The 23877-nt window shown below is 41.1% G+C and overlaps 2 protein-coding genes and 1 long non-coding RNA gene across 6 annotated transcripts in view; 2 read left to right on the forward strand and 1 right to left on the reverse strand.

Moving 5' to 3' along the window:
* Positions 1-709: 709 nt before the first annotated feature.
* LOC128096625 (protein NipSnap homolog 3B) lies at positions 710-14943 on the reverse strand. The gene is made up of 6 exons (XM_052716409.1): positions 14800-14943; positions 10435-10645; positions 8433-8591; positions 2797-2946; positions 1611-1697; positions 710-1524 (listed from the first exon to the last, which is right to left on the reverse strand). The coding sequence occupies exons 1-6, from the start codon at positions 14857-14859 to the stop codon at positions 1448-1450; spliced, it is 744 nt and encodes a 247-aa protein (XP_052572369.1). The 5' UTR covers positions 14860-14943; the 3' UTR covers positions 710-1447.
* LOC128096627 (uncharacterized) lies at positions 1628-2623 on the forward strand. Its single transcript, XR_008213691.1, has 2 exons — positions 1628-1740; positions 2146-2623. It is a non-coding gene; the product is annotated as an uncharacterized LOC128096627 (long non-coding RNA).
* Positions 14944-15064: 121 nt separating the features above from the next.
* Positions 15065-23877, forward strand: part of LOC128096621 (olfactory receptor 13C8) — a 112829-nt gene continuing 104016 nt past the window's right edge. For all 4 annotated transcript variants that reach the window (XR_008213688.1, XR_008213689.1, XM_052716403.1 and 1 more), the window contains exon 1: positions 15065-15358. The gene's annotated coding sequence lies outside the window, so the exon portion shown is untranslated. The remainder of the gene's footprint in view (positions 15359-23877) is intronic.

Raw genomic sequence — 23877 nt, forward strand, 5'->3', positions numbered from 1 at the left:
TTTATAATGAACTTTAAGTTTTTAATTAAATTTTAAAATTTTTGTTTATGATCATTTGGATTTTAACAATTAAAAAATTCATTGTACATATTCACTGCACATGGTACCTGCGCTACCTAAGGAAATGTTCATACAAGCACACATTATACATTGAGTTATGCTCCCTTCCACCAAGCCTCCCCTCCCCCTTTCACTCCTCTCTGCTCTCATTGTCCCCTCTGTAACCAGTTTTGTATTTACTTTCATTTCATACAGACATCCATGACTGTGTATACAAGATACTGTGTATAAAAGATCTAGGAACCACAAGTGAGAAAAAACATGGTATTTGTCTTTTTGAGACCTGAAACTATCTGAGACTGGTTTAATTTCATCTTTTAATTGTCACTTTATGTTTCTGTGAAGCACACACCCAGTTCCAGTTATTTTATATAAATGTGAGCCACGTTACAGTGAACTCTGCTGTAGAGTACTGAGATGCATGTCTCCGAAAGCGGCAGAGCTTGCCTTCCTGAGCCCCACCTCACAGCCCAGACAGTCAAGACGGCAGTCTACAGAAGTCCGCCTTCAGAGCCACCAGCATAGTCTATGTAACTTAACGCTCACGATGAAGCTGCCACATTAGTGTGGTGTCATTACCCTATGCAACATCGGAAGAGCTCCAGAGAAGAGGATATATGTAGACAAGACACAGCTGAAAAAATCAGAATGGATGAGAAGGCTTTTATTAGGTCAAAGATTTCCATAATTATAAAGATCTCATTGAAATAAATAAGTGTCTTACAATCTTTGTGAGTGATTCAAGGTAAAGTTAAAAGCAGTAAAAGTTAATTAAAAACGAACATGCTAAAACCATACTATCCAGCAATAAGTCTCAAGGATATATTATTTTCCAACTTTGACTTAATAATTAATGTGAAATCATAATGAATACAGAAGACATGATATTATACTTTTCCAAATAATAAGGATAAATACTAGATTTAATGTTTCTATGAATCCCATTTGATATCACAAAGCAAACATTCCTGGGTAAAAAATATTTTTAAATTTCAGGAAAAATGAATGTGACAAAAAATATAGATACTGTATTTAACTAATTTAAAAATATTTCCAGGCAAAAAATTTTAAAATCATTATTTGAATATAAGACAGCAAAAGTCATAAAATCACAGAAGACAAGATATTGTGGAACAATAAAGTACCAGGGTCATGGAGTAACAGAACTCCTTCTCACGTGTGGTAGACATGAAATGGCACGGCGAAAATGAACCGAAGTTTTTACTGGTAGTAATGGACACAGGTAGCCTTAAGATGCAGAGGGCACAGTGAGGTAACTCACCACCTCCTTCAGACAACAAAGCCAATGATTCTCTCGGGAGAAATGAGCACCCGCTGCAGACACATCTCACATCAGTGACTGGGATGTCTGACGTCAGGTCGGAAGCTACTTCAGTGGTGAAAAGGACGCTGGGATCAGGAACATATTCTGCTGAGACTCGAGGTAATTGACACTTTCCCGAACTGCAAAGACATTTTATAAGACAATGAAGCTATCAGCTGAATCAAATTTGTTCTAAAAATAACTCACGCCTAATGAAACAGCTCACCAGCAGCCACGACTCTGGGATCCTCATGAGACTGATGTCTCCCAGCTGCGCGACTGTCCGCGCTCTCGTTCCACCAGAGAACATGGACTGCAGAGGTAAATCAGAAGTTAGCTGTAATTCTCATTAACAGGTATTTTTTTCTTTTATTTTGAGATTGTAACATATTTACACATTTTCTTTCTTCCCTTTCCTCCCTCCAGACCCCCCCATACAACCTCCTCTGCTCTCTCAAATTTGTGCCCTCTATTTTCATTAACTGTTGTTACCTGCGTATATGTACATGTACATATGTGTATGTGCATTATATTCTAAATATAACCGTATAGCAGATATTTTTAAAAATGTGTGTGGTACTAGGCATAAGGTCTAGGGCCTTTAGAATGGATGCTGGGTAAGTACTCTACATCTGATCTATATCCTTAACCTTGATTGTGTATGTGTATGTCTGTGTGTGTGGATGCTCAAGCATGTGGATGTCAGTGGTCAATGTCAGGTGTTCTCTTCAATTTCTCTCTTCCTTATTGTTTTGATACAGGTCTCTCTGAACTTGGAACTTAACTAGACTAGGTGGCCAGGCTCCTATTTCCATCTTCCCAGGGCCGACACAGTAGATGGTGTGTGCCACTGGAGCCCACTTTAATATGGGTGCTAGGGATAAACTCGGGTCATCATCCACTACAGTCATCTACCCATTCGAGAGCACAAGGGAGCTATCACCAACCAGGCACAGACACTGTTTCTAGACCTTTTATATCTAATAAGTCTTTAGTCTTGGCATCCCTTGGTCATTTATGGAACACTATTACTTCAATAATGAAAAATAGGTAATTTTTTTTGGCTTTGTCCATATTTTTTGCCTTTATAAAATATATATATTTACTTTTTCATTCAGAAACAACCTCTTTACTCCAATGATGTTATTTTGAAAAAAAAAAAACATAACAAGACATTTACAAAAAAGGTGAAAAGAATTAATATTTTCTTAAAGATTTTTCCAGTTTCTAGGCAACAGCCTGTGAAAAAGCTCCAAAAGGTATTAGCAATTGCAATTAAAAAAAAAAAAGTGTTTTCATACCTTACAATTAGTAAAAAAACTCTCAAAATTAAAATCATAATTAAAAAAAATCCAAGAAACATAGGTGATCAGCAACAGTCATCACAGTCTCACAGAAATAGACAGCTGTACCTCTGTTGAGGGCTCCATATTCAGTGTGGAAAACACCAACTAGTGTAGAGTAGCCGAGATCAACGTGGGCATTTACTGCCCTTTTGAATGCGTTACCCCACAGAGCTGGGCCACCAGGTTTCATCTGAAAAGTAGCCAATTCATAGACTCCTAGAATTGACAAAAAAAATTAAATTTAACAGACATTATTGTTGGAGCCCACTAGGTTCCTAGTGGCTGTACCCAGCAGGACTGCATAAGAGGTTGATTGGACCACGGGCCTGGGTACCAGGTGTTTGTAAGGATCTACACTTGACTGTAACTAGCAAGGGGGAGGTCTTTTGCTCCACCCCTTGGCACTGTTATAAACAGACCTTGGGAATAAAGTTCTGGGTGGGTGGATAAGGTTCCAGGCCCACTCGAGTCTATCCTGTGTTTTCTGTTTCTCTCCCCTCTATTTCTAACTAAGTCTCTTACTCCTCATTCCTCAAGAGTCCCTGGGGTAAATAATGGTGGAGGTTGGTCCCCCACAGATGGTGCCTGAACAGGGACAAAGAAAAAGACATGTAATAAATGGCCATGTTAGTTGTAAATGTAAGTTTAAATAAGATGAGAAGTAAGGTTTATAAAGTAGTCCTATAGAATGTAGGTTTAAACAGGTCATAGATTTAGTCAGAAAAATGTAGGTTTAGAATATATAGGCTTTAGGTCTAAGGATATGAAGAGTAGGTTTTCCTAACCTGGGAAAACAATATCCATAGCAGACTTGGCAGTTCCAGAAACCACCAATAACAACAAGAAGCAGCTCCAGACTGCCAGCTTCAGAAAATAGCAGCCAGGTGTCCAAAGCTGAGACCCATAAAACGTCATAGCTTCTTAAGCAGCAGACACCAAGAGCCAATGCAAGAGACAGCAGCCAGAGGGTCTCGGAAGCTGAAACCCTCAAGGCATCAACGCAGTGTAGGTGGCAGATTCACGAGGGGCTACAAGCTTTCTACTAAAAAAAAGTCACGGTGAAAAATGAACAAGCTAAGCCGGGAGAGAGGCTAATGACAAGCAACTGTTTGGAAAGCCCTGCAGAGATGCTGCGCTGCGGGAATGGTGAACAGCAAGGTTCTGCAACCTTTAAGATGCTACACCGCGAGAAAGGCAAAGGCGGACAGAGCCCAGCGGTTTGTGTCACCTCGGGAAAGACAAACTGCGAGCAACAGAGCCTTTGGAGACCAGACCGCTTCCGGAGGCCGAGAGCAGAATGGTGTCAGTGCCGGACAGGCAGCTGAGACACGCTGGAGAGCAGGAAGCTGTGGAAGCGAGAACTGTACTCTAGGCTGATCAGCCAGCCTGAGGCTCTGTGGGAACTGCTGAGACTAACCGCAGTCCCAGCTCCTAGCAGCGGGATATGACTGCAATCATGGAGTTGCCCTGAGGCTACATTTGTCGAAACAACAGGACAGCGTATGCAGCATTCTGGGACCGGGTTTGCTGAGCACTTGGAATGTCAGCGATGCAGGTAATTGGGTTTTCCTCCCAAAGTCGGGGTTGCTGTGGGAGGGCCACAGTTTCAGCTCATGGCAGCTGACCCGTATGGTTGTAAGATGAAGATCTCTAGCCTGGTCCGGGAGCAGCCTGGTTATGGAAGGCTACAAGACTGCAAAATGCAGCGGTAGCTGAAAGTGAAAGTTTCAGAGAGATTTGCTTGAACTGAAAAGTCTTGGTTATGGAACGTCTCATATTTGGAACGGTTTGCTTCAGTACATTACAATCTGACAGCTATACACAGATTTAAGGGCAGCTGACAAGCCAGGCCTTGACTATGAGCTCTCAGAGGAACTTTTAGGAATGGTAGGTACCAGAACTCTTTTTGAACTTTTGAACTTAAGAAATGAAATTGGGCCAGGAAGTGGTGGCGCACGCCTTTAATGCCAGCACTCGGGAGGCAGAGGCAGGTGGATCTCTGTGAGTTCGAGGCCAGTCTGGTCTCAAAAGCGAGTTCCAGGAAAGGCCCAAAGTTACACAGAGAAACCCTGTCTTGAAAAACCAAAAAAAGAAGAAATGAAATTGACAGTAATGATTTCATTACAATGGAACAGTTTGAATTTACTTATGCATATAGACTCTATCAATAGGGATGACTTATGAACTGCTTCTAGAACTGTTTATGTAAAACTGGGACTGTAAATAGAGAAGTTTTTTTTAAGAAAAGGGGGAATATTAATATTCCTTAGAATATTTTTAAAAAAATATTTTCATGTTACTTGAGTGAATTAATGTTATGTTTTGTATAGTTCTATTACGAAATTGTTTTTGTATGTAGGTTTGTAGGTTGAGAGTAGGTTTGTAGAAATTAAGGTTGAGAGTAGGTCTGTAGGATTAAGAGTTTGCTTTAAGATGTAATTGTAACTATGTATAGCAATATTTGTTAAAATTATGTTAACCTGTTAGTCTTTAAGTTTGATGCAGTTACATCAAGAGTTTTTTCTTTTAAAATATAAAGAAGAGGGACCTGTTGGAGCCTACTAGGTTTCCTAGTGGCTGTACCCAGCAGGACTGCATAAGAGGTTGATGGACCACGGGCCTGAGTATCAGGTGTTTGTAAGGGTCTACACTTGACTGTAACTAGCAAGGGGGAGGTCTTTTGCTCCACCCCTTGGCACTGTTATAAATAGACCTTGGGAATAAAGTTCTGGGTGGGTGGATAAGGTTCCAGGCCCACTGGAGTCTATCCTGTGTTTTCTGTTTCTCTCTTCTCTTAACTAAGTCTCTTATTCCTCATTCCTCAAGAGTCCCTGGGGTAAATAATGATGGGGGCTGGTCTGCCACACATAATTTAGTAGACATTCAAGGAATTTGCTTTGTTTGACTCTAGAGTGGGAGGCGACCCTATGTATATGTGTTTGAAGGGTCATCTGCATATACAGATTTATGCAGACACAATTGTTAATTCTTTGCTTCATTTTTCCTTGTTTTTATGTTTAGATATTCTTGTCTATGTTTAAAGTTAACCTTAATAACTGAGGGGAAATCAAAACTATATATATAAACAATTACATTAAATATTTTTAATCTGGGAACTTTATCAACATACCAGATATTGATACTTTATTGTGAAATAAGATTTTAAGCTGTTTATGTCTATGAGAAAAGAAATAAGTATCTTTTGATGTCCTACTTTTCCCTCTTTTTTTCAATTTTGAGAGGGGAGATATTTTTCTTTGTGTAATTTCCTCCTTTTAGAGTCTGTTCCTAACAAGAAGAGCAAGAAAACATGGCCTGAAGTCCTACCTGACTTTCTAAAGAAAAATAACTTCAGCAGGGGGTTTATTGTTCTTAAATATCCAAGTATTGCTTGAGAGGAATTTTACCTCTAATCAGAAATATAAATCAGAGGTGGGAAACTGGAGGATAAGTAGGTCTGATAGAAAAAGAAAAAAATGTACAAGGTCACTAAGGAATTAGGAAAAATATAGTGGAATGTGGTGATATTTTGTTTGTGGTCTAACAAAAAAATCTTGCCTGAAGAGCAGAGTATGGTGCTAATTCACTAGTTAACCATAGAGGCCAGGCAGTGGTGGCACACACCTTTAATCCCAGCACTCGGGAGGCAGAGGCAGATGGATCTCTGAGTTCAAGGCCACCCTGGGCTATGCAAGATTGATCCAGTATAAAAGAGAAACAGAGCCAAGCAGTGGTGGCACACACCTTTAGTCCCAGCACTAGGGAGGTGGAGACAGGAAGTAATATGGCTGGATGGAGAGGAATGAAAGGCCTGAAGAAGCAGGAACTCACTCTCTTTCAGGCTGAGGAGTTGGTAAAGTGAGAGGTGGCTGTGGCTTGTTCTTTTGTCTCTCTGATCTTTCAGCATTTACCCCAATATCTGGCTCTGGGTTTTTATTAAGACCAATTAGGATTCGTGCTACAGTGGAAAATAAGATTTAAGCCCGGTGAGATGGCTCAGTGTGTAATAAAAATGCTTGTTGCCAAGCCTGACAGAGTTCAGTCCTTGGAATACACACGATGTAAGGAAGGAACCTGCTCCCTCAAGCTGTTCTCCGACCTCCATGTGTGCACTACCGCATGAATATACACTACATAAATAAATAAATGTGAAAAGTGTAAAAAAAATCAAGATTTGGCATTTCAAGAGATAGCAAGTATGTTTGGACAATGCTGAGAGCAAAGGGCACATGCCTTGCGGTTTGGGTCCCAGAACCCAGGCTAGAGACAGCAAGGGAATGAAGAAAAGACAGATACACGGACATACAGATGCACATACAATGAAGCTGGGATCATGTGGGGCTCTGTGACATTATCACTTCCATCACCATCTGAAACCTCGGCTTTTTTATTAGGAGTATCATGCGGGCAGGGTTAGCTAGTCTAGGAGGTCTCTGGAGGTGAGCAGTCCCAGGCTCTAAACACCCAGAAGGAGGAAGCTGTAGCTAGTGTCTGCACACAAGGCTCCATCATTCATAAACACTCAGAGCTGACCCCTGAGAAAAGCTTCGCCATTTCTCTTGAGCCTGGCTTGTGTGAGTAATGGCTTTGTCAACTGTCCCATGGGTCTGGAGCCTTGTGCATCCTCGACAGGCTCTTGCCCATGTTAAGAAACGTACTCACTCAGGACTTCATTCACCCAGGGCTTCCTCTAATCTCTACAGGTAAAAGTCTCAACAAGACTTCAAACTTCTTGTACTCTAAAATACATTATAGTGTCAGAAAAAATGGGAAATAAAGAAAATATTAAAATGTTATGTTTTTATAATCTGACTTTTGCTTAAAACTGGATTTTACAACAGTTCTTTAAATCAGCAAGAAGGCAAAGGAATTATTTCCAAACTGAGAAAGAAGCAAGAAGACAGAAAAGCTAGCTACAGTGTATATCTCGGCAATGTCAGGTAACTCCCTCCCTCCAGTCCATTTCATAAGTAAAGATGTACTTAATCTAAACCACTGTAGTCCGGAGAAAGTATTTTATATTTAAATGTTTATATTATTTAAATAGGTATGGTAGTAAACATCTATAATCTCTCCATTTGCGAGTCTAAGGGTTGAGAATTGTGAGTTGTATGTCAACCTGGACTATATTGTGAGACCTTGTCCCAACCCTAAAAATGAGTAAGTGAATAAAAGTTTGTATTACTTTAGTATTATATGGACGTTTTCTATATTGTAGCTAAGCTTTAACCCATAAAACTTAGTTTGGAAGGGCTCGAGAGATGGCTCAGTAGTCAAGAGCACTTGTTACTCTAGCAGAAAACCTGGCTTCAGTTCCCAGTACCCACATGACAGTTCACAACTGTTTTTAATTCCAGTTCCATGAGGATCTGATACCCTGTTTTGGCCTCCACAGGTACCAGGCATGCCAGTGATGTACAGATAAGATATAGACAAACACATATATGCATATACATATATATGCATATACATACACACACACACACATACATACACATTTATATCTTTGGAAAAATACTTCATTAATTCTCATTTTTTAAGGATAAACTAAGATCAGTTTTTATCTCAATAGTTATAGTGTCATTCCTATATAAAATAAATAATTCATTTTTTGTTTTCCCCTGACATTTTTTTTTTTTTAAATCACATAACATTTGTACTATTTCAGTCATGAAAACTCACAGTGGCTAAGACAGACTCACCTTCCTTGGGAGGTGTTCCTATTTTGCACCATGGTACCAGGTAGGTAATCTCAACTTCTTGTTTATCAATGAAAGCCAAATTTGGAATGAGGAATTGCTCTTGCCATTCCTTATCATTAGCTAAGGCTTTGCGAACTGCAGTTCGATGAGCAAAATTATCTATGGTAGAAAAAAAATGGAGAAGAATTTAAATTGTTTTATTTAAAATGATCTATTACTCCTTGGGTTTCACCCAAATGAGCAAACATTTTATCCACAGCACACAAGAACACTGTATTACGGCTTTGGGAACACCCACTTGCAAAGATGTGACATTGGCATCAAGTCTCTCAAGTCTTCAGGGTAAAAGAAATGGAACAACTATTGTGATCTCACTGACCAGGCTTCGCAGGCTCTACCACGCAGCAGTGTACAGGAGTTAATAAGTTATTGTGTGTTTCTCTGTGTGTGGTACAGGACTAATGTAACATCAACCTTCAGGTTTTGGGTGAGGATTACAGGAACCCATGAAAAGCACTTAGAAGAGACTTCAGCACTTGGTGCTCAGTATATGCACTCTTCTCTTCAACTGCAGCTCAAAACTGACAGTCCCAGTTAAGAGGAAAATACTTTGGGAGTGATGGTAGGTGGTCAAGTCAATGTATACCTTGAACAAACTTCCAAATAAGTGAAATAAAATGCACTCTGTAAACAAAAAGATTGATCAGGTGTTGATTCTCTAACTCTTGTTAGTTCTCTTAACGGGTCATGATTTCACTGTACCCTATCTGAAGCAGATATTGATTTTAATGAGGCTTGATCTATTATAATATGGAAAAGCCCCAAACTGTGCTGTATTAGGTTCAGAATGAACAATTTTCATAGTGAAGCATTTTTTGAAAATTAATTTGGATATTGAAAGACAAACCCCTCTGTGGGATTTCCTTCTGTACTTTGTGAATATGTGTTTATCTCATTGGTTGCTAATAAGGTTGTTTTGGCCTATAGCCAGGGAGAATAAGTATGGGCAGGAAAGCCAAACAGAGATACAGGGAGATGAGGTATGGGGTTGAGGCAGATGCCAGCCAGCCAGCTGCTGAGGAAGCAAGATGTACAGAAAATGAGGTAACAAGCCACGAACCACATGGCAAAGCATAGATAAGAAATATGGGTTAATTTAATTATAAGAGCTAGCTAGTAATAAGCCTGAGCTATCGGCCAAATATTTATAATATATGCCTCAGAGTGATTAATTGGAAATGGCTGCTGAATAGGGTGGGACAGAGAAAAGCCTCTGTTTACAAAACCCAAAAGGAAATGATTAAGAATTCTTTAGGCACCCTCAGGCCCTGCTGCAGACCGTGAAGACCAGACACAGGCGTAAGAAACTTCACAAATTATTGTAATGTGTTCTCCTTTCTGTCAACTATGTCAACTTCAGTGTGAGAAGACCTTTCTTCAATTCCTCTGCCTTCACCTCCATTATGGAACAAGACAGTGAATTCTTTGAAATTGTGAAGAACTTAAACAAAAGTGATTGCTAAATATAACAAAATCATTAAATCTTAGAGTTCTTAAAAGTTGATGGTCGAATGCCCTCTCAAAGGCTCTAAATGTGAAAATTATTAAAATAAGAACTAAAATGCTGATATCCAGTTCTATCTATTAATAAGGTACTTTCATTTTATACTCTCCACTACTTGGACTTTTGTAAGCACAGATTTTAATTTTACAAAAGATACTTTTTCCAACAAACCATTCTAAAACTTTGAGAATTAAAGTCAGTTCATCAAATTAGGGCTTAATATGAGACAGTTATTTCCCAGAAATGTTAACCTCAGAGTCTAAGCAAGTGGTTGATCCAAAGGCATCACTTAGTAACTTACTTGGCTTTGTTACTGTATTGCTTTCAAATGTTTTCTTTAACCTGTGTGTATGTACAGTCATAAAGACTGAAGAACCAAGCTTCACACACCACCTAACAATGAGTGTCTGTATGAAACGAAAGCTGTGTGATTCATACCATACTTCCAAATATGGAATACTTTGTTTGTTTGGCCTCCAAATTCTACACTCCAATATCCAATCATTTCAGAGTGAGCTGTCCGAAGGTGAACACTTTTCTTAAAATTTTCCAGGAACTCATTTGTCTTTGAAGGCTTGAGAAAATAGGTGCGGAATTCATATAACGTCCCATCACTTTGCCTGGGACCTGTGGCAAAAGGTGAACATACCTGAAAAAAAGACAGGGAACATTTAAATATTTTGGAAAAGATAAGGTTTATCATGTCGTTACAATCATATATATTTGAGCCTGGAAACAAAGGACATACAGTAGACTCATAATTTGTATTTCTATTTCTCCTCTCAACTGTTTATAGACAGACATGTTTATGTAGAGATGCCAATAAAGGTAGCAGCTGTTAAGTATGCTGAGTCCAGAGTTATTCTTTCCTAGCTGGAGGTCATTGTTAAGCACATTTTCATGCAAAGTTGCTGATAAACTATCAACAAGGTTGTAATAATGTTTCCCAGGGAACTATGATCAGGAGCTTTATCACTTTGGAGTTTTCTCTTATTTAGTCAAAATCAGTAGTCAACAGTAACTATAGTCAAACAGTCAAACAACGTTTAAAAGAAGCTTGCAAATTCTGTATGTGTGTCTTTTTAACAGACATAATGAAAATGTTTATTAGCAGAAGACTTTTTGGGTTCCTTGTCGGGGTCCAGCTCTGACCTGCCGAAGGTTCCTTGAAGAGAGGAGTGAGGAATTGAGAAATGATAGATAGGAAAAAATACAGATATAGATGAAGAAAAAGAGACACAGGGTAGCTTCGGGAGGGCTCTGGGCCAATACCACAGACTCAAGTTTATTCCTAATGGGCCTTTTATACACCAGCAAGGGGAGAGGCAAAAAACCTCCCCCTTTCAAGGTCAAGGTACAAAGTACAAACAAGTGCAGACCCTTAATTTTCAAAACACCTGGTAACTACACCTTACGGCAAAGCATCTTGTAATTAGGCCTTTAAGTGTAAGACACCTGGTACCCAAGCCTTTGGCCAAAACAACCTATTATGTAGCCTTGTGAGGCAAAGCAAGCTCAGACTCTCTGACCCTGAGTCAAAATAGAATAAGGCCTTACTATGATGGAGTCTCTGTAGGCTACCACAGTCCCCCCCCCCCCAAAAAAAAAGCATTTAGCTCTAAACTTTTAAAAAATACTCAGTGAAGTAAATTACTGGTCAGAAAAATGGTGCTATAAATCATCAATGGTTTGCAATATAGTAGATAGCTGTATGAAAGCTGAAAGGGGAAAATTCAAGGACACAGACATGCTCTGAAACAGTTTCACGTTGGGGGCACAAAGGTCCTTGAACCCACAGAGCACTAGGGAGCTGCGAATGTAAAACACACAGTGACCTCTCCTCAATGGAGGAGATAAAATACCTGTTTTCTTCCCAGAAGGCTGGGAGTGAATATTGGTAATGACCTGGTGACCTTTTTGCTATCTGTGGAGGCAGACCTCATCCAGATTCCACAGAATGATTATCTCAGACCATTCTCTCCCTGGACTATAATCTTTAGCTCTAGTTAAGCCCATCCTTAGGGGAGATGTCACATGTACTTTATGGCCTGCTGACCTCTATGCTACTGTTCAGAGGCCACACTAGATTCTATTCCCTTTAGCTATAGAACCCACCCTCATGGTCACACGTACTTTGCAAAGGAGTTCCTATGTAATCATACCTTAAGCTTTATTGTGCACCTGGAATTGGAATGATTGTTGCCTGGAAACTTTTCCCCAAATCGTACTGTGTTTTAAATATGCCCACAATGAACATCCTGGCATTATACTCCCCAAAGTCTGATCCAGGTTAACTAAGTCAAAATTTGAATGGAGTTTTTCATTCTCATTTCTTTGAAGGTTTGCTTCCCTGCCTGGATACCTGCAGGGTCCCCCTCAGTTTCAAAAGATAGATGCAATGTGAAGTAGCACATTTAATGCATCCAGTTATGTCAATCAGGTTGATGGGAATATCCATTAATAGTCATATGTTTTATATGAAAATCTTCTGTTAAAACAATTTTTGAGCCAAATCTGAAGCAAGCTTTAATACTGCTCAGAAGGATAGGCTCTGACCAGGACCATTCTGAGGTTCCCCGGAAATGGTGATGAGCTACATTTTGTAGATGCTTAAAAAGGCAATCCATAAAACTACTGTATTTCCCATCAGGCCCAATCAGCGACAAGCATATATCCTAATGTACTTCCTGCCTGCGTTCCTCCAACCTTCATCCAATCAGGGGCAAGTATACATCCTGATGTATTTCCTGCCTATGTACCACTCACCTATGATCGAGCACATCCCACCTATATGTGATCAAGCATGTCCAGTGCAGTTGAATCAAACAAACTCGTTTAGGGGAGTGAAAACATGTGGTTTGTTATTTCCCATAAATAATAGCATTTCAGGAAGTTATGTTGTCCTTGGGTAAGTGGAGCTTACAGGTTAATTTTGGCCCTCACACTTCATGTGATGGTTTAATAACTACTAGGAAGCACCTTGCCGTTAACTGCCCTACGTATGGTGTCACACACACACACACACACACACACACACACACACACACACACAGCATTCTAGTTTATAGCACCATCTTAAGTAGGTTGAATTAGCATGTGTCCATTTCCTGAAAGTAATTAGACCAGAAAAATATACAAAATCACTTTGGTAAGTAGAACTACAACCAGATTAGGGTTTACCTTGATCACTTACATGACTAATGAAAGCAATAGGCCTGAACTCTATTTTTGTTTACAAGACACAATAGTATATGAATTTTGCTTGTATACAAGGGCTCATTTCATTTATGATTATGAGTTACGTTTCCATTATCCCAAATAACTAAGCTTGTCATAAAAAATACTGCAGGTGCTCCTGTGTGGTAGGAATGCTTTTTGTGTTTGTAACCACACTCTGCGTTATACTTGTATTTAAAAATATGTAATAAAAGCTGGAGAGTTGGTTCAGGAGTTAAGAGTACTTGTTGCTCTTGCAGAGAACCCAGGTTCCATTTCTGGTACCCACACAGTGGCTCTCAATGGTATGTAACACTAGTCCCAGGGGATCCATTGCCCTCTTCGGATCCCCTCAAGCACCAGACACACTTGCAACAATCTTTTAAGAGTGATTCAAGAAATTTGTATTTGTAGAATAGAAATTATTGATGAAAGACACTTTTACGACAGTCTTTCACACAAGAAAGTCAACAGTCTTTCACACAAGAAAGTATACATTAAAGAAATCTGCATTGAAAAGGTGTGTGTTAAGAGGTGAGGTCATTTAGTGTTGCAGAGCTGGACCAAACTGTGTCGCGGCCTAAATCTTCATGATGTTCTGTGATCTCAAAATTGGGACTTATTCTCAACCATACTAGGAAGATAGCAAGGGCAGAGGCCTCATTTGTATTATAGTCTTCTTTAGTGTGCACCACAAGGTCTGTCTCTAGACCAGGTTAACGCTCTTCCTAAACGCAGGAAGTCAAGAACCTCTGGGTTCAAGTCACAAAGGGCCCCCAGTCAACCCCTGAGGCTGGCTCCCTTCCATGCACGTCCCATCTCTGGCACAACCAGCTTCATGAGGTTCCAGAGCCTTGCTCGGCTTGGGGACTCCCGGAACCGGAACTGCAGGGCAGGATGCTCCCATGGCGACCCTGGTCTCCTGTTCAAGTTTCTCCACAAAGCGCCCGCGTTTGAACCGGGTGGTGGCTGTAAAATCTCAAAGAGTGGCAGCCACACTGGTGGTGGCTGCAAGAACACAATGGTCAGGGCTTGAGGGATGACCCCGGGCCAGAAAAAGCCCTCTGTCCAGTGTCTGGAGAGGTGATCCGACAAGCGGGTACCTCTTAAAGCGTTGGGTGCCTTGGACTCATGAGATCTTGGCTCCTGATACAACCGGGACACTGGCTAGACATACCGTAGCTGTGCCAGCGTACGAGAGGGCGTGTACTCACGCAGCAGACCCCGCCCACTACGCAGCGTTGGCCCCCCCCAAACCCGCCCACCTCCGGAGCATAGCTCTCCCCACAGACCCCGCCCACCTCCCAAAGCAGCGAGCGCGCACCACAGGCCCCGCCCACCTCCCTTAACAGTTCTCTCTGCCCCACAGACCCCGCCCACCTCGCAGCGCCGTCTTCGCGCGCGCCACAAACCCCGCCCACCTCCCCATAGCCGCGTGCGCGCGCCACAGACTCCGCCCACCTCCCTGAGCAAACCTTATTCTCCCCGCAGACGGCGCCCACTTCCCTGAGCCCCGTTAGTTCACGACTTAAGAGACGGTGTCTACCTCCCAGCGCGCGACTTTCGCGAGTCCCCCGCGTCCCCTACCTGAGGCGCCAGCGCCCGCAGGGCCAGCGCCTTCCTCAGGCCGCTTCGGAGCGCGAGCATGGCACGTCTGGAGCGCGCAGAAAGACCGCCGCCAGGGCTTGGACTCGCGCTCTCTCCCCACTTCCTGGCGCGCGCGCCCGCTCGCTTAGGCCCGCGCTGGACTGGGCGGGGCTTAGCGGCGCGGCCCCGCCCCTCCCCTCTGTAGACACTTGGCTTGGCTTTTGTGCTACTTAGGTTCTGGTTCCTGGGGAGAGCTGAAAGCTGAGCTCTGTGCTGTTCTGCATCCTGGGCCACCCTCACCCCCCCTCCCCCGCCTCCTCGTGGGGCGCTAACACTTCAAAATGTAGGGCGGGCGTAGCATGGGTGCTTTAAAATCTGGTCGTGGGAGTGACCTCGTGGCAACCACCAGCGAGCCTTCATCTTTATGGCAATGTACTCAGCATCCCAATGTGACCCTCCCCGTCCCCCACCCCCACCCCATCTCCCCAAGCGTGGCCTGGGAGGCTCCAAATACAGAACAGTGGGCCCGTGGGCCTGAAATCACACGTGGAGACTAAAAGTAAGTAATTTCATGTGACGTAAAAGCAAGACCCCTAATGGCCTCTGGTTTTTGGCCCTCAGAAAAACTTCATTTACCATTTGTATTTTTCTAGTGCGTGTTTTTGTTCTCCGTTGAGCATATTTGAGGGTTTTCCAACTATATTCACTTGGAAGATTAGGATTTAGAAACCTTTCGTTCTCAGGTACACGGCCTTCATTGGGTCTACAGTTCACATTAAATAGCTAATTGATCCCAATATCTTGAATAATTTCTCTGATGAAAATAGCCTCTTGGCTACCTTACTAATGTACACTAGGCTACATTATTTACTGGTCATCAGGGGTTAAAAATCTTTTTAGTGTCAAACTTTTGGAAATCTTGTGAGCCTTTAAACCCCTAATGATTTTATGCTTAGCAAATACATATAGCTCTAAAAACAAATTACACTGACTGAATGTCATCAAAATATAAAGGTAAGTTACTGAAAAACATGCATGTTTCTTTATATAGGTAGTAAATAACAATCTAAGGTGTAAGATAAGCATTTTAAGTAGTGATGAGCATAAAAGTTTTGACATTTGCAGCAACTGTAAATATATGTATGACTTTTATTGATTAAAATATCACAAGTCCTGATAATACTGTGCTTTAGGTTGGGGTTCTGGAGAAGTCCCACAAAAGACCATCATCCAAGTATGCAATCAACAAGAGCATTCTTTATTCCAGCATGCTGGGACCAACCATCCCACACAAAGGCAAATTGGCAACCCTGAGAGGAGCTCACTTTTAAGCATAGCCAATGGGGAGGTCCTAGACCAGTTAGGTCATTTTAGATATGATTGGCTTCAGCACATGGCAATCATAGCCATACATTCTAATTGGCCAGGGCTAGTCAGGGGCTGATTAAGACTACAGCTATTCCATCTTTGGGCAGGCCTGAATAAGTCCCAGGCTTTGTCCTTATTTGGTTATCTGCTGACTGTGGCTCAGGCCTGGCCTGCATGTATGGGGCCTCCTTGTCCTTGCTGTTGGGGGTGTTGGACATTGTCCTTTGTGGCTCTTTCAGAAGCTGCTTGTTCAGTCTCAGGAAACTGAATTGAGGCCTGATCTCTGAGAGAAGACTGAGCAGCCTGTTATGGTGTCTGCTCGGTCCTTTCACTTTATTCCCTTCTTTCATGACCAAAGGGGATGCAGTTGGTTACAACTGAGATACAACTTTTACTCGTCCTAGTTACCAGACACTCTGAGTGCTGTCAACAGACTGCTTTGGACTAATCACACACCACTGCTCTGAGTGTTAGGTATCAAAGAAACCTGGGGCAAATGGCTAAGAGGTGCCTATTAACATATCACTTCTCATTCCCCCTCCACTCTACCCCTTAACCTCTCCAGCTCCTGAACTGACCCCCCCAGCCTCTCTTTCCTATATAAGTTCAAGTTCAGCCATTTGGCCACACGTTCCCTTAGTCCTCCCATTGGTCCTCTCTTCATCTATTTGCCCTCTCCTCCTCTTCCCTCTCCTTTCTCTTCCTCCCTCACTCTCCCCCCCCTTTCTCCCCTCTCATGGCCCCATCTATTCTACTAGCCATGTTCAGTCTGGACCCTTCCAGATGCCTTTGGCTGTTCTCTTCCTCTTATCTACAATTAAAAAAAAAAAAAAACCTTCTCAACCATGCTCAGGAATGGTCATGTCCTCATCTTCATTTCAGAGCACATACCTGCTGAATTGCTGACTGTGGTGTGTATAAAATGCCCCAGGACATACCCATTGAGTTGCTGACCTCTAAGTTATGTGTATATTAATCTTAACTAAGTACTATCAAAATATTTTATATATTAATACTTTCCCTACCAGTGTGTAAGGCTTTCCTGACCATATTTTTATTATTTTTCATCTAGTTTGACTTTTGTGAAAATACATTTGTACACCTCAAACAACAAGTAGGTATAAGTTTTAGGATGGTTGACCTATGATGTTGGCAAACAGGACAATGTCCTTGGTGGCATTCCTGCTTGATTTTGTTCAAAGGTTAGACTTGTGCAAATGTGCAGTTGGAAGCAAGTGTGGTGGATCTTCTGCTAGCCCAGCTGGTAGGAGGCCAGGTACATGTAGGACTCTGGATGCTTACCTTCTGGATCCATATTCCTTGGAGAAATTTCTCTTTTCAGAACTATATTCTAAGGCCACTAGATGGTGACATAGATTTACTTTTCTTTCTTTAGGCATAGCCCTCCCTCCTGCCCCTATCCCCCCATTGGGGATTGAACCCAGGGTTTCTGGTTTGTCAGGCAAGTGTACAATAAACTGAGTTGTATTTCCAGCTCCTATTTTTTTGAGTTCTTGTAAGTTAAACTATAAGTATTTAGAGTGAAATTAATTGTGTGTGTGTGTGTGTGTGTGTGTGTGTGTGTGTGTGTGTGTTGATGGTGTGTAATGCTTGTTTAATTTCAGTAAAGGCAAATTACTATCAAGATGTTTATGAGTTGCTTTATTGTATTTAAAGGGAGCTTTTTTTGGTAACAGAAGTAAAAGTCGGTTTCATTCAATGTCCCTTAACAAGTTTATGAATTGCTATATTACTGAGGTGTGTGTAGTAAAGATAAAAATCAATTTTCATTAATAAGGGTCCTGCTTATATCACCAAAGTATCTTTTGTGTGTTGAACATTGAATGAAGTGCTGTGTGAAAGGAAACAGACTAAGGCTCTATTCTTCAACTGCCAACGGATGTTTATATTTATATATTTGCTGATATCTTTATATAGTTAATGATAAGATAAGTTTATCATTTCTATTATTTTATTACTAAAACATATGAAAATGTGTACTTACTATGCCTTTTTATATATGTTTAAAATACCTCTTTGGCTTTCTTTTGGATTTGGATTAAAAGTGAATTTTAGTGCCACTGACATTTTGAGACCCATTATCCATAAATGCAGCAATTGCCCAAGGCTCGGCATGCTTATTCTTTCTCTCTCTTCTTACTACAGATGGACTTTGGGAAGAATTTTCTACTTTATATTTTCATCATTAAATATCCCTTGTATTGTTTTTTTTAATCTATTTTTAGATTGACTTGGCTTTCACTGATTGCTTTTACTGTATCTTTGGAATGAATTTGTTAGTTTATTTTCAGGATTGTATTGAAGGGTGGAACATTAATGTAATGGGTAATCAAACCAGAGGGGCCTGTTGTAATCTTTTCCACTCCCAGGAGCTTCAGGATGCTGCCTAGGATTTCTCCACATATTCTAAGTTCAGACTTCTCTATGTCTTTTATGAGAGTTGACACAGTATATCAGAACTTTGCAGATTAAACTTTGTGCTGAAAAACGTTCCCAGTAATAGTTCCAGTGTAGCTTTATAGTGCTGCTTTGTAATCTGGACTGTTTTCTTCACATATCAAGGCACTTGGTGTAAAGAAAAATAGTTACTGGTTTTTATCATCCCCTGGAGTTTTCTGAAGCTCCTCCCACTTCATACAACATAGAAACTGAAAAACGGGTGGAAGGCAAAGCTTTAGAGACTTTAGAATAATTCAAATTTCATACTATTTTCCACTGGAAAATTAGTCTGTTGTGTTTGGAATGAGATATGTTGGTTAATACATCTTAGTAGCCTTATGTAGTCTTTTTATGATGCTGTCTTAGGGTTTTTATTGCTGTGAAGAGACACCATGACCATAAAAACTCTTATAAAGAAAACATTTAATTGAGGTGGCTCGCTTAGAGTTTCAGAGGTTCAGTCCATTATCATCTTGGTAGGGAGCATGGCAGTGTACAGTCAGACATGATACTGGAGTAATAACTGAGAGTCCTACATTTTGCAGGCAACAGGAAGTCGACTGAGATACTGGGTGGTATCCTGAGCATAGGAAACCTCAAAGCCTGTTCCCACAGTGACATCACTTCCTCCAAGAAGGCCATACCCACTCCAACAAAACCACACCTCCTAATAGTGCTACTCCCTATGAGATTATGGGATTATGAGGGCCAATTACATTCAAACTACCCCAGATGTCTTTTTTTCCCCCTTCTGATTTTTTGAGACAGGGTTCCTCAGCAACCCTGGCTGCCCTGGAACTCTCTTTGTGTACCAGGCTGGCCTTGAACTTAGAGATTCACCTACTTCTCCTATGATTAAAGGTGTGAGTCCCACCACCAGGCTTTATGATGACTTCTTCAATGAGAGCTTTATTTATTTGATGCCACCCTTGTCTCTATTTAGCTACCTTTCTATGTGCTTTTTTAAAAAAAATTTTCAAGTCACATACTATATCCTTATGTTTTTCTCTAAGATAGTGCCAATGATTCATAGTTCTTAGACAAGGGATCGTCCCATTCTAATGTGCCTGATACTGTGTAATTACTAAATGTATCATATGGATTAGACATGAAGTATCTCCTGAAGGTTATGGTGCTAAAGGCTTGGTGTGATGAATAGTTTGTCAGCCTAACACCAACTGGAGTTGTAGGGGAAAGGGGCTGGCTAAAGAAACTCAGTGAGATCAGAGCCATCTCTGCCCCTGGCCAACTGACCAGTGAAACCAATCAATCACAGAGCAGGAAAGAAGCTCCCTGGAGCCCAGAACCAGGGAAAGAAACACAGCCTGGGTTTAGGACCTGAGCCAGAGAAATGAACACTTTATCCCGAAACCCAGAACCAAGGAAACATGCCCCGACTCTGAAACCAGTACCAAAGAAACATTCTTGGTCCCCAGAATCAGAGTCAGTGAAAGAAATGTGCCCTGGCCTTAGAATTAGAGTCAAAAAAGCTAAGAAAGGCCTGTGAAAGAAACACAGTTTGGCTCTGAAATCAGGGCCATCTCTGCCCCTAGCCCACAAAACTGACCAATCCCTGGGCAGAAAAACTAACCAATCCCTGGTTGACTCCACCCCCAAGAGATCCTATATAAACCAGCCTGCCTGGTCAGTTTTAGGCTGTTCTCACCACCCTGGTAGAGGCAGCTACTCTCCTGGACTCCTCCTTCCCAAATCAATCTCTTTCTCAAAAGAGTTTTTGGTTTGAAGATCTTTATTTACTGGCGCAGAGAAGAACCTTGCTGAGACTTCCTATGGTGGGCAGAGCAAGGGGGAGCTGAACAGAAGATCCTTGCTGAGATGTCATATAGTGGACAGAGCAAGGGGAAGCTGAAAAGAAAAACCGTGCTGAGACATCCCTCAGTGGACAGAGCAAGGGGGAGCTGAAAAAGTAACACTTTTCTTCTGAGCCAGAAGAGATTTCCACATTTCTGCAGGGTGAAGCAAAAGAAGCAACGTCTTAGGCCAGAGAAGAAGCAGAGCTCTGCTAGGAAGCCCCCTTAAGTGGGGGCTGAGCAAATCTCAGTTATAGTGGCTCTCCAGGAGAGGAGCAGGATTGCTATATCTTGCGGGGAGACCATCCCCCACCACACCAGGTATAGCCTGACTCCCTGAACAGTCAGGATACCCTTCCCTGCTGAGCTGTCCTAGCAGCTCCAGGCCTGACTCTCCTGAGCAGTCAGAATACCTTCCTGTCCAGGGCTGAGCTGTCTCATTGCAGCTCTAATCATTAGAGCTGTCCCAGCAGCTCCAGGTATCCAGGATACCTCCAGGGCTGAGCTGTCCTAGCAACTCCAGGTATCTGGGATACCTTGCTCTCCAGGGCAGAGCTGACTCATCACAGCTCCAGCCATCAGAGCTGTCTTAGCAGCTCAAGATGTTGCCTGACTTCCCAAGTAGTCAGGAGGATACCTTTCCCCCAGGGTTCCAAACTCACAGGAGTCACCTGTGAAAGAGTGTCTCAGGGGGCAGGGGACTGTCTAGGTCAGGTTGGATCATGAGGACTCTTTCTTACTAAGAGAGTAGTCGCTGATGATTGGGCTATGGGAGAGTGTGACTGGAGGAAACAGTCACTGAGACAATACCTTTAGCAAGTTCATCTTGTCCTTGGCCTTTTCTCTCTCTCTTTGCTTACTGGCTGCTATGAGGTAAGCAGTCTACTGTACCACATGCTTCTCCTGCTATAACATGCTGCCTTATCATAGTCACATACCAATGGAGTCAACTGCTAACTCTGAGAAATCCCTAAAGCTGTGAACCAAAATAAATCTTTCCTCCCTTACACTGTTTATTTTGTCCCAGCCAAAGGATCTAACAATAATGTCTGTGACACTTTCTGCTTTATCCATTTTCTCTGCTCTAATTTTGCCTGGAGAAGCTGGTATTACCATTTTACACTATAAAAAAAAAATGAACCAAGACATTCGAAGTTAAGTGCTCTCCAAAGACAACAAATTAAGCAAGTTAGATCTGGTTCACTCATTTCTGTCCACTCTTCCAGTGAGTTTTTCAAAACTTTATTTCTTTCCTATGAGTCATTTTCATATATTTATTTTATAATGTTCACTGAACAATACTTCAGATCTCTTTTTATTCACCTAAAAGTGAAATTACTGAGTCAACTTCATTGGATACTTCTTTTCTCCATTATCCACTCATCTTATAGGAAGAGAATGCTGTTCCTACTAATTTTTCTACTATGTGATTTTACTATTTGTCTCAAGTTACTAAGTTGAAATGTCTCAATTTAAATTCTGTCTCTCTGATTTCTTGTGAATTGACCATTTTGTGAAAGCTGTGTCATTTTTATTTTTTAAGGCCCTAGTTTATTACATTTGTTCAGTTTTCAGTCATTTTTTGGTTTTTGTTTGTTTTATTTTTTCTTATTGATTTGAAGACTTACTGAAGATGCTGGAAGGAGAAACAGGGCAACTACAGAAATACTTAAGATAACAATGATCTTCAGTGTTGACTTCTTGTATAATTTCCAGACAGACATGTTCAGTTGGCCAGAGGGGCAGGGGATCACATTGAATGAAGGTCTAAAAATTCACACAGCAATAGTTTGTATGTGTGTGGGTGAGATATGCTGTTTTATGCTATCTATGATACAGGGTTATTACAAGAATAAAAACAAACAAATGTTTAGAATGAGGACTGATACTGGATTGTGGTTTCACTTTAACTTTCACAATATGACAGATGTTATGCCAGATGTACTTGACATATGAATTTACTAGAAAATTGATTTATTTTTTTCTAAGTTGAAGTTTAACTCAAACTGGTAAGCCAAGATAGATTAGAAAACACTTGGCCAACAGAAAAGACTCATTCATTATATTATTGCCCACAAGTCGATTTGTGCTTGCTCACTCACTTGAATAGAAGGAAGAATATTTTACCCTATAAAATTCAGAAAGATAAAGTCTACAGACAGTCTTCTCTGCAGAATGTATGAGTAATCTGAAGAACATGGTTTTAGAGCATGCATTCCTGAATTGGAATTCTGCTTTTGAAACTTAATAGTTGTGTGACTTAATAAGTTACAAATTATTTTTGTCTCTCTGGCTTTCAGCATGATTGTTATTGGTGAGAATGATACTGTCACTTAAGGTGATGGTGATAATAAAATAATTTTCATTACCTTATTTCCCTATAGAATTACAACCATGTATCTTTTAATGAGGACATTCTAAGATTGTTGATATTTTTATACTTGCATGATCATAGAATGTACTTACAAACTAAAATCACTGTTTCATTAGACTGTGTAGTTTATCGGATTTCTGTGTTCTATGCAGTCCATAACTAACCAAAACATTATATGCTATGTGACTGTATTTACTTGATAAGTTTCTACACTGATATTATAGAATAATAGAACTAAGGGCATCAATTAAATATCCATGCCTTTAGGGAACAAGTTTGTCAGCAACACAGGAAAAGGCCTTGGGTTTACTTGTAAAGTATGTATGCCTCATTATTTTGAGAGGAGGTAGAGTTTGAGAAGTTTCAAATAGGGATTTAGATAATCATGCTTTCTGAATTGATCATGGGAGACAATGACTGCTGTTGTCTCTGCTTGTAGCCATTGCTGGGGAGGTGGTTCTATGTGTATTTGGTCTGAACATGTTCTAATTCTTAGATTACAACCAAGGAAACAAAGTCTAAAGGGGTAAGTGATGTCACATGGACACACTTGTAGAGTCAGAACTAGGATTCAGATCTTCTGGTTTCTGGTCCAGGCTTTGTTCCCTCAGCCTTCCTCTGTGCCAGTGGTTCTCAACCTCCCTAATGATGTGACCCTTTAATACAGTTCCTCATGTTGTAGTAACCCCCAACCATAAAAATTACTTTTGTTGCTACTTCATAACTGAAATTTTGCTACTGTTGTGAATGTTAATGTAAATATTTGATATGCAAGATATCTGATAACATTGTAACCCCTGTGAAAGAGGGTCATTTGACCTCCAAAGGGAGTGACCCATAGGTTGAGAACCACTGTTCCATGCTAAGCTGGACTCATGGCCTGGTGTGGTCTTTCTTAGTCTCCAAGGCAAAGAATGTCAGGACTGAGCATTCTGAGTCATGCTGACATGGGGTCACTGTCTACTTTCTGAAGTTCCTGGATTAGTGTGTCTGCCACTGCATTTATTAGCACCATTGTCCTTTGAATCACTTCATTTTAAAAAAAGCTAATACAGTAACCTAAAG

The sequence above is a fragment of the Peromyscus californicus genome, unplaced genomic scaffold (genome assembly GCF_007827085.1).
Source record: "Peromyscus californicus insignis strain IS unplaced genomic scaffold, ASM782708v3 Scaffold_5__1_contigs__length_169319896, whole genome shotgun sequence".
Taxonomy (NCBI): domain Eukaryota; kingdom Metazoa; phylum Chordata; class Mammalia; order Rodentia; family Cricetidae; genus Peromyscus; species Peromyscus californicus.

Excerpts from the sequence above, each read along its gene's own strand:
- LOC128096625 (XM_052716409.1), bottom strand. The coding sequence starts at position 14,859 with ATGCTCGCGCTCCGAAGCGGCCTGAGGAAGGCGCTGGCCCTGCGGGCG. Across the intron at positions 10,646-14,799 it reads TGCGGGCGCTGGCGCCTCAG|GTATGTTCACCTTTTGCCAC; the intron begins GTAGGGGACGCG and ends TCTTTTTTTCAG. Across the intron at positions 2,947-8,432 it reads AGGAACACCTCCCAAGGAAG|GAGTCTATGAATTGGCTACT; the intron begins GTGAGTCTGTCT and ends TGTCAATTCTAG.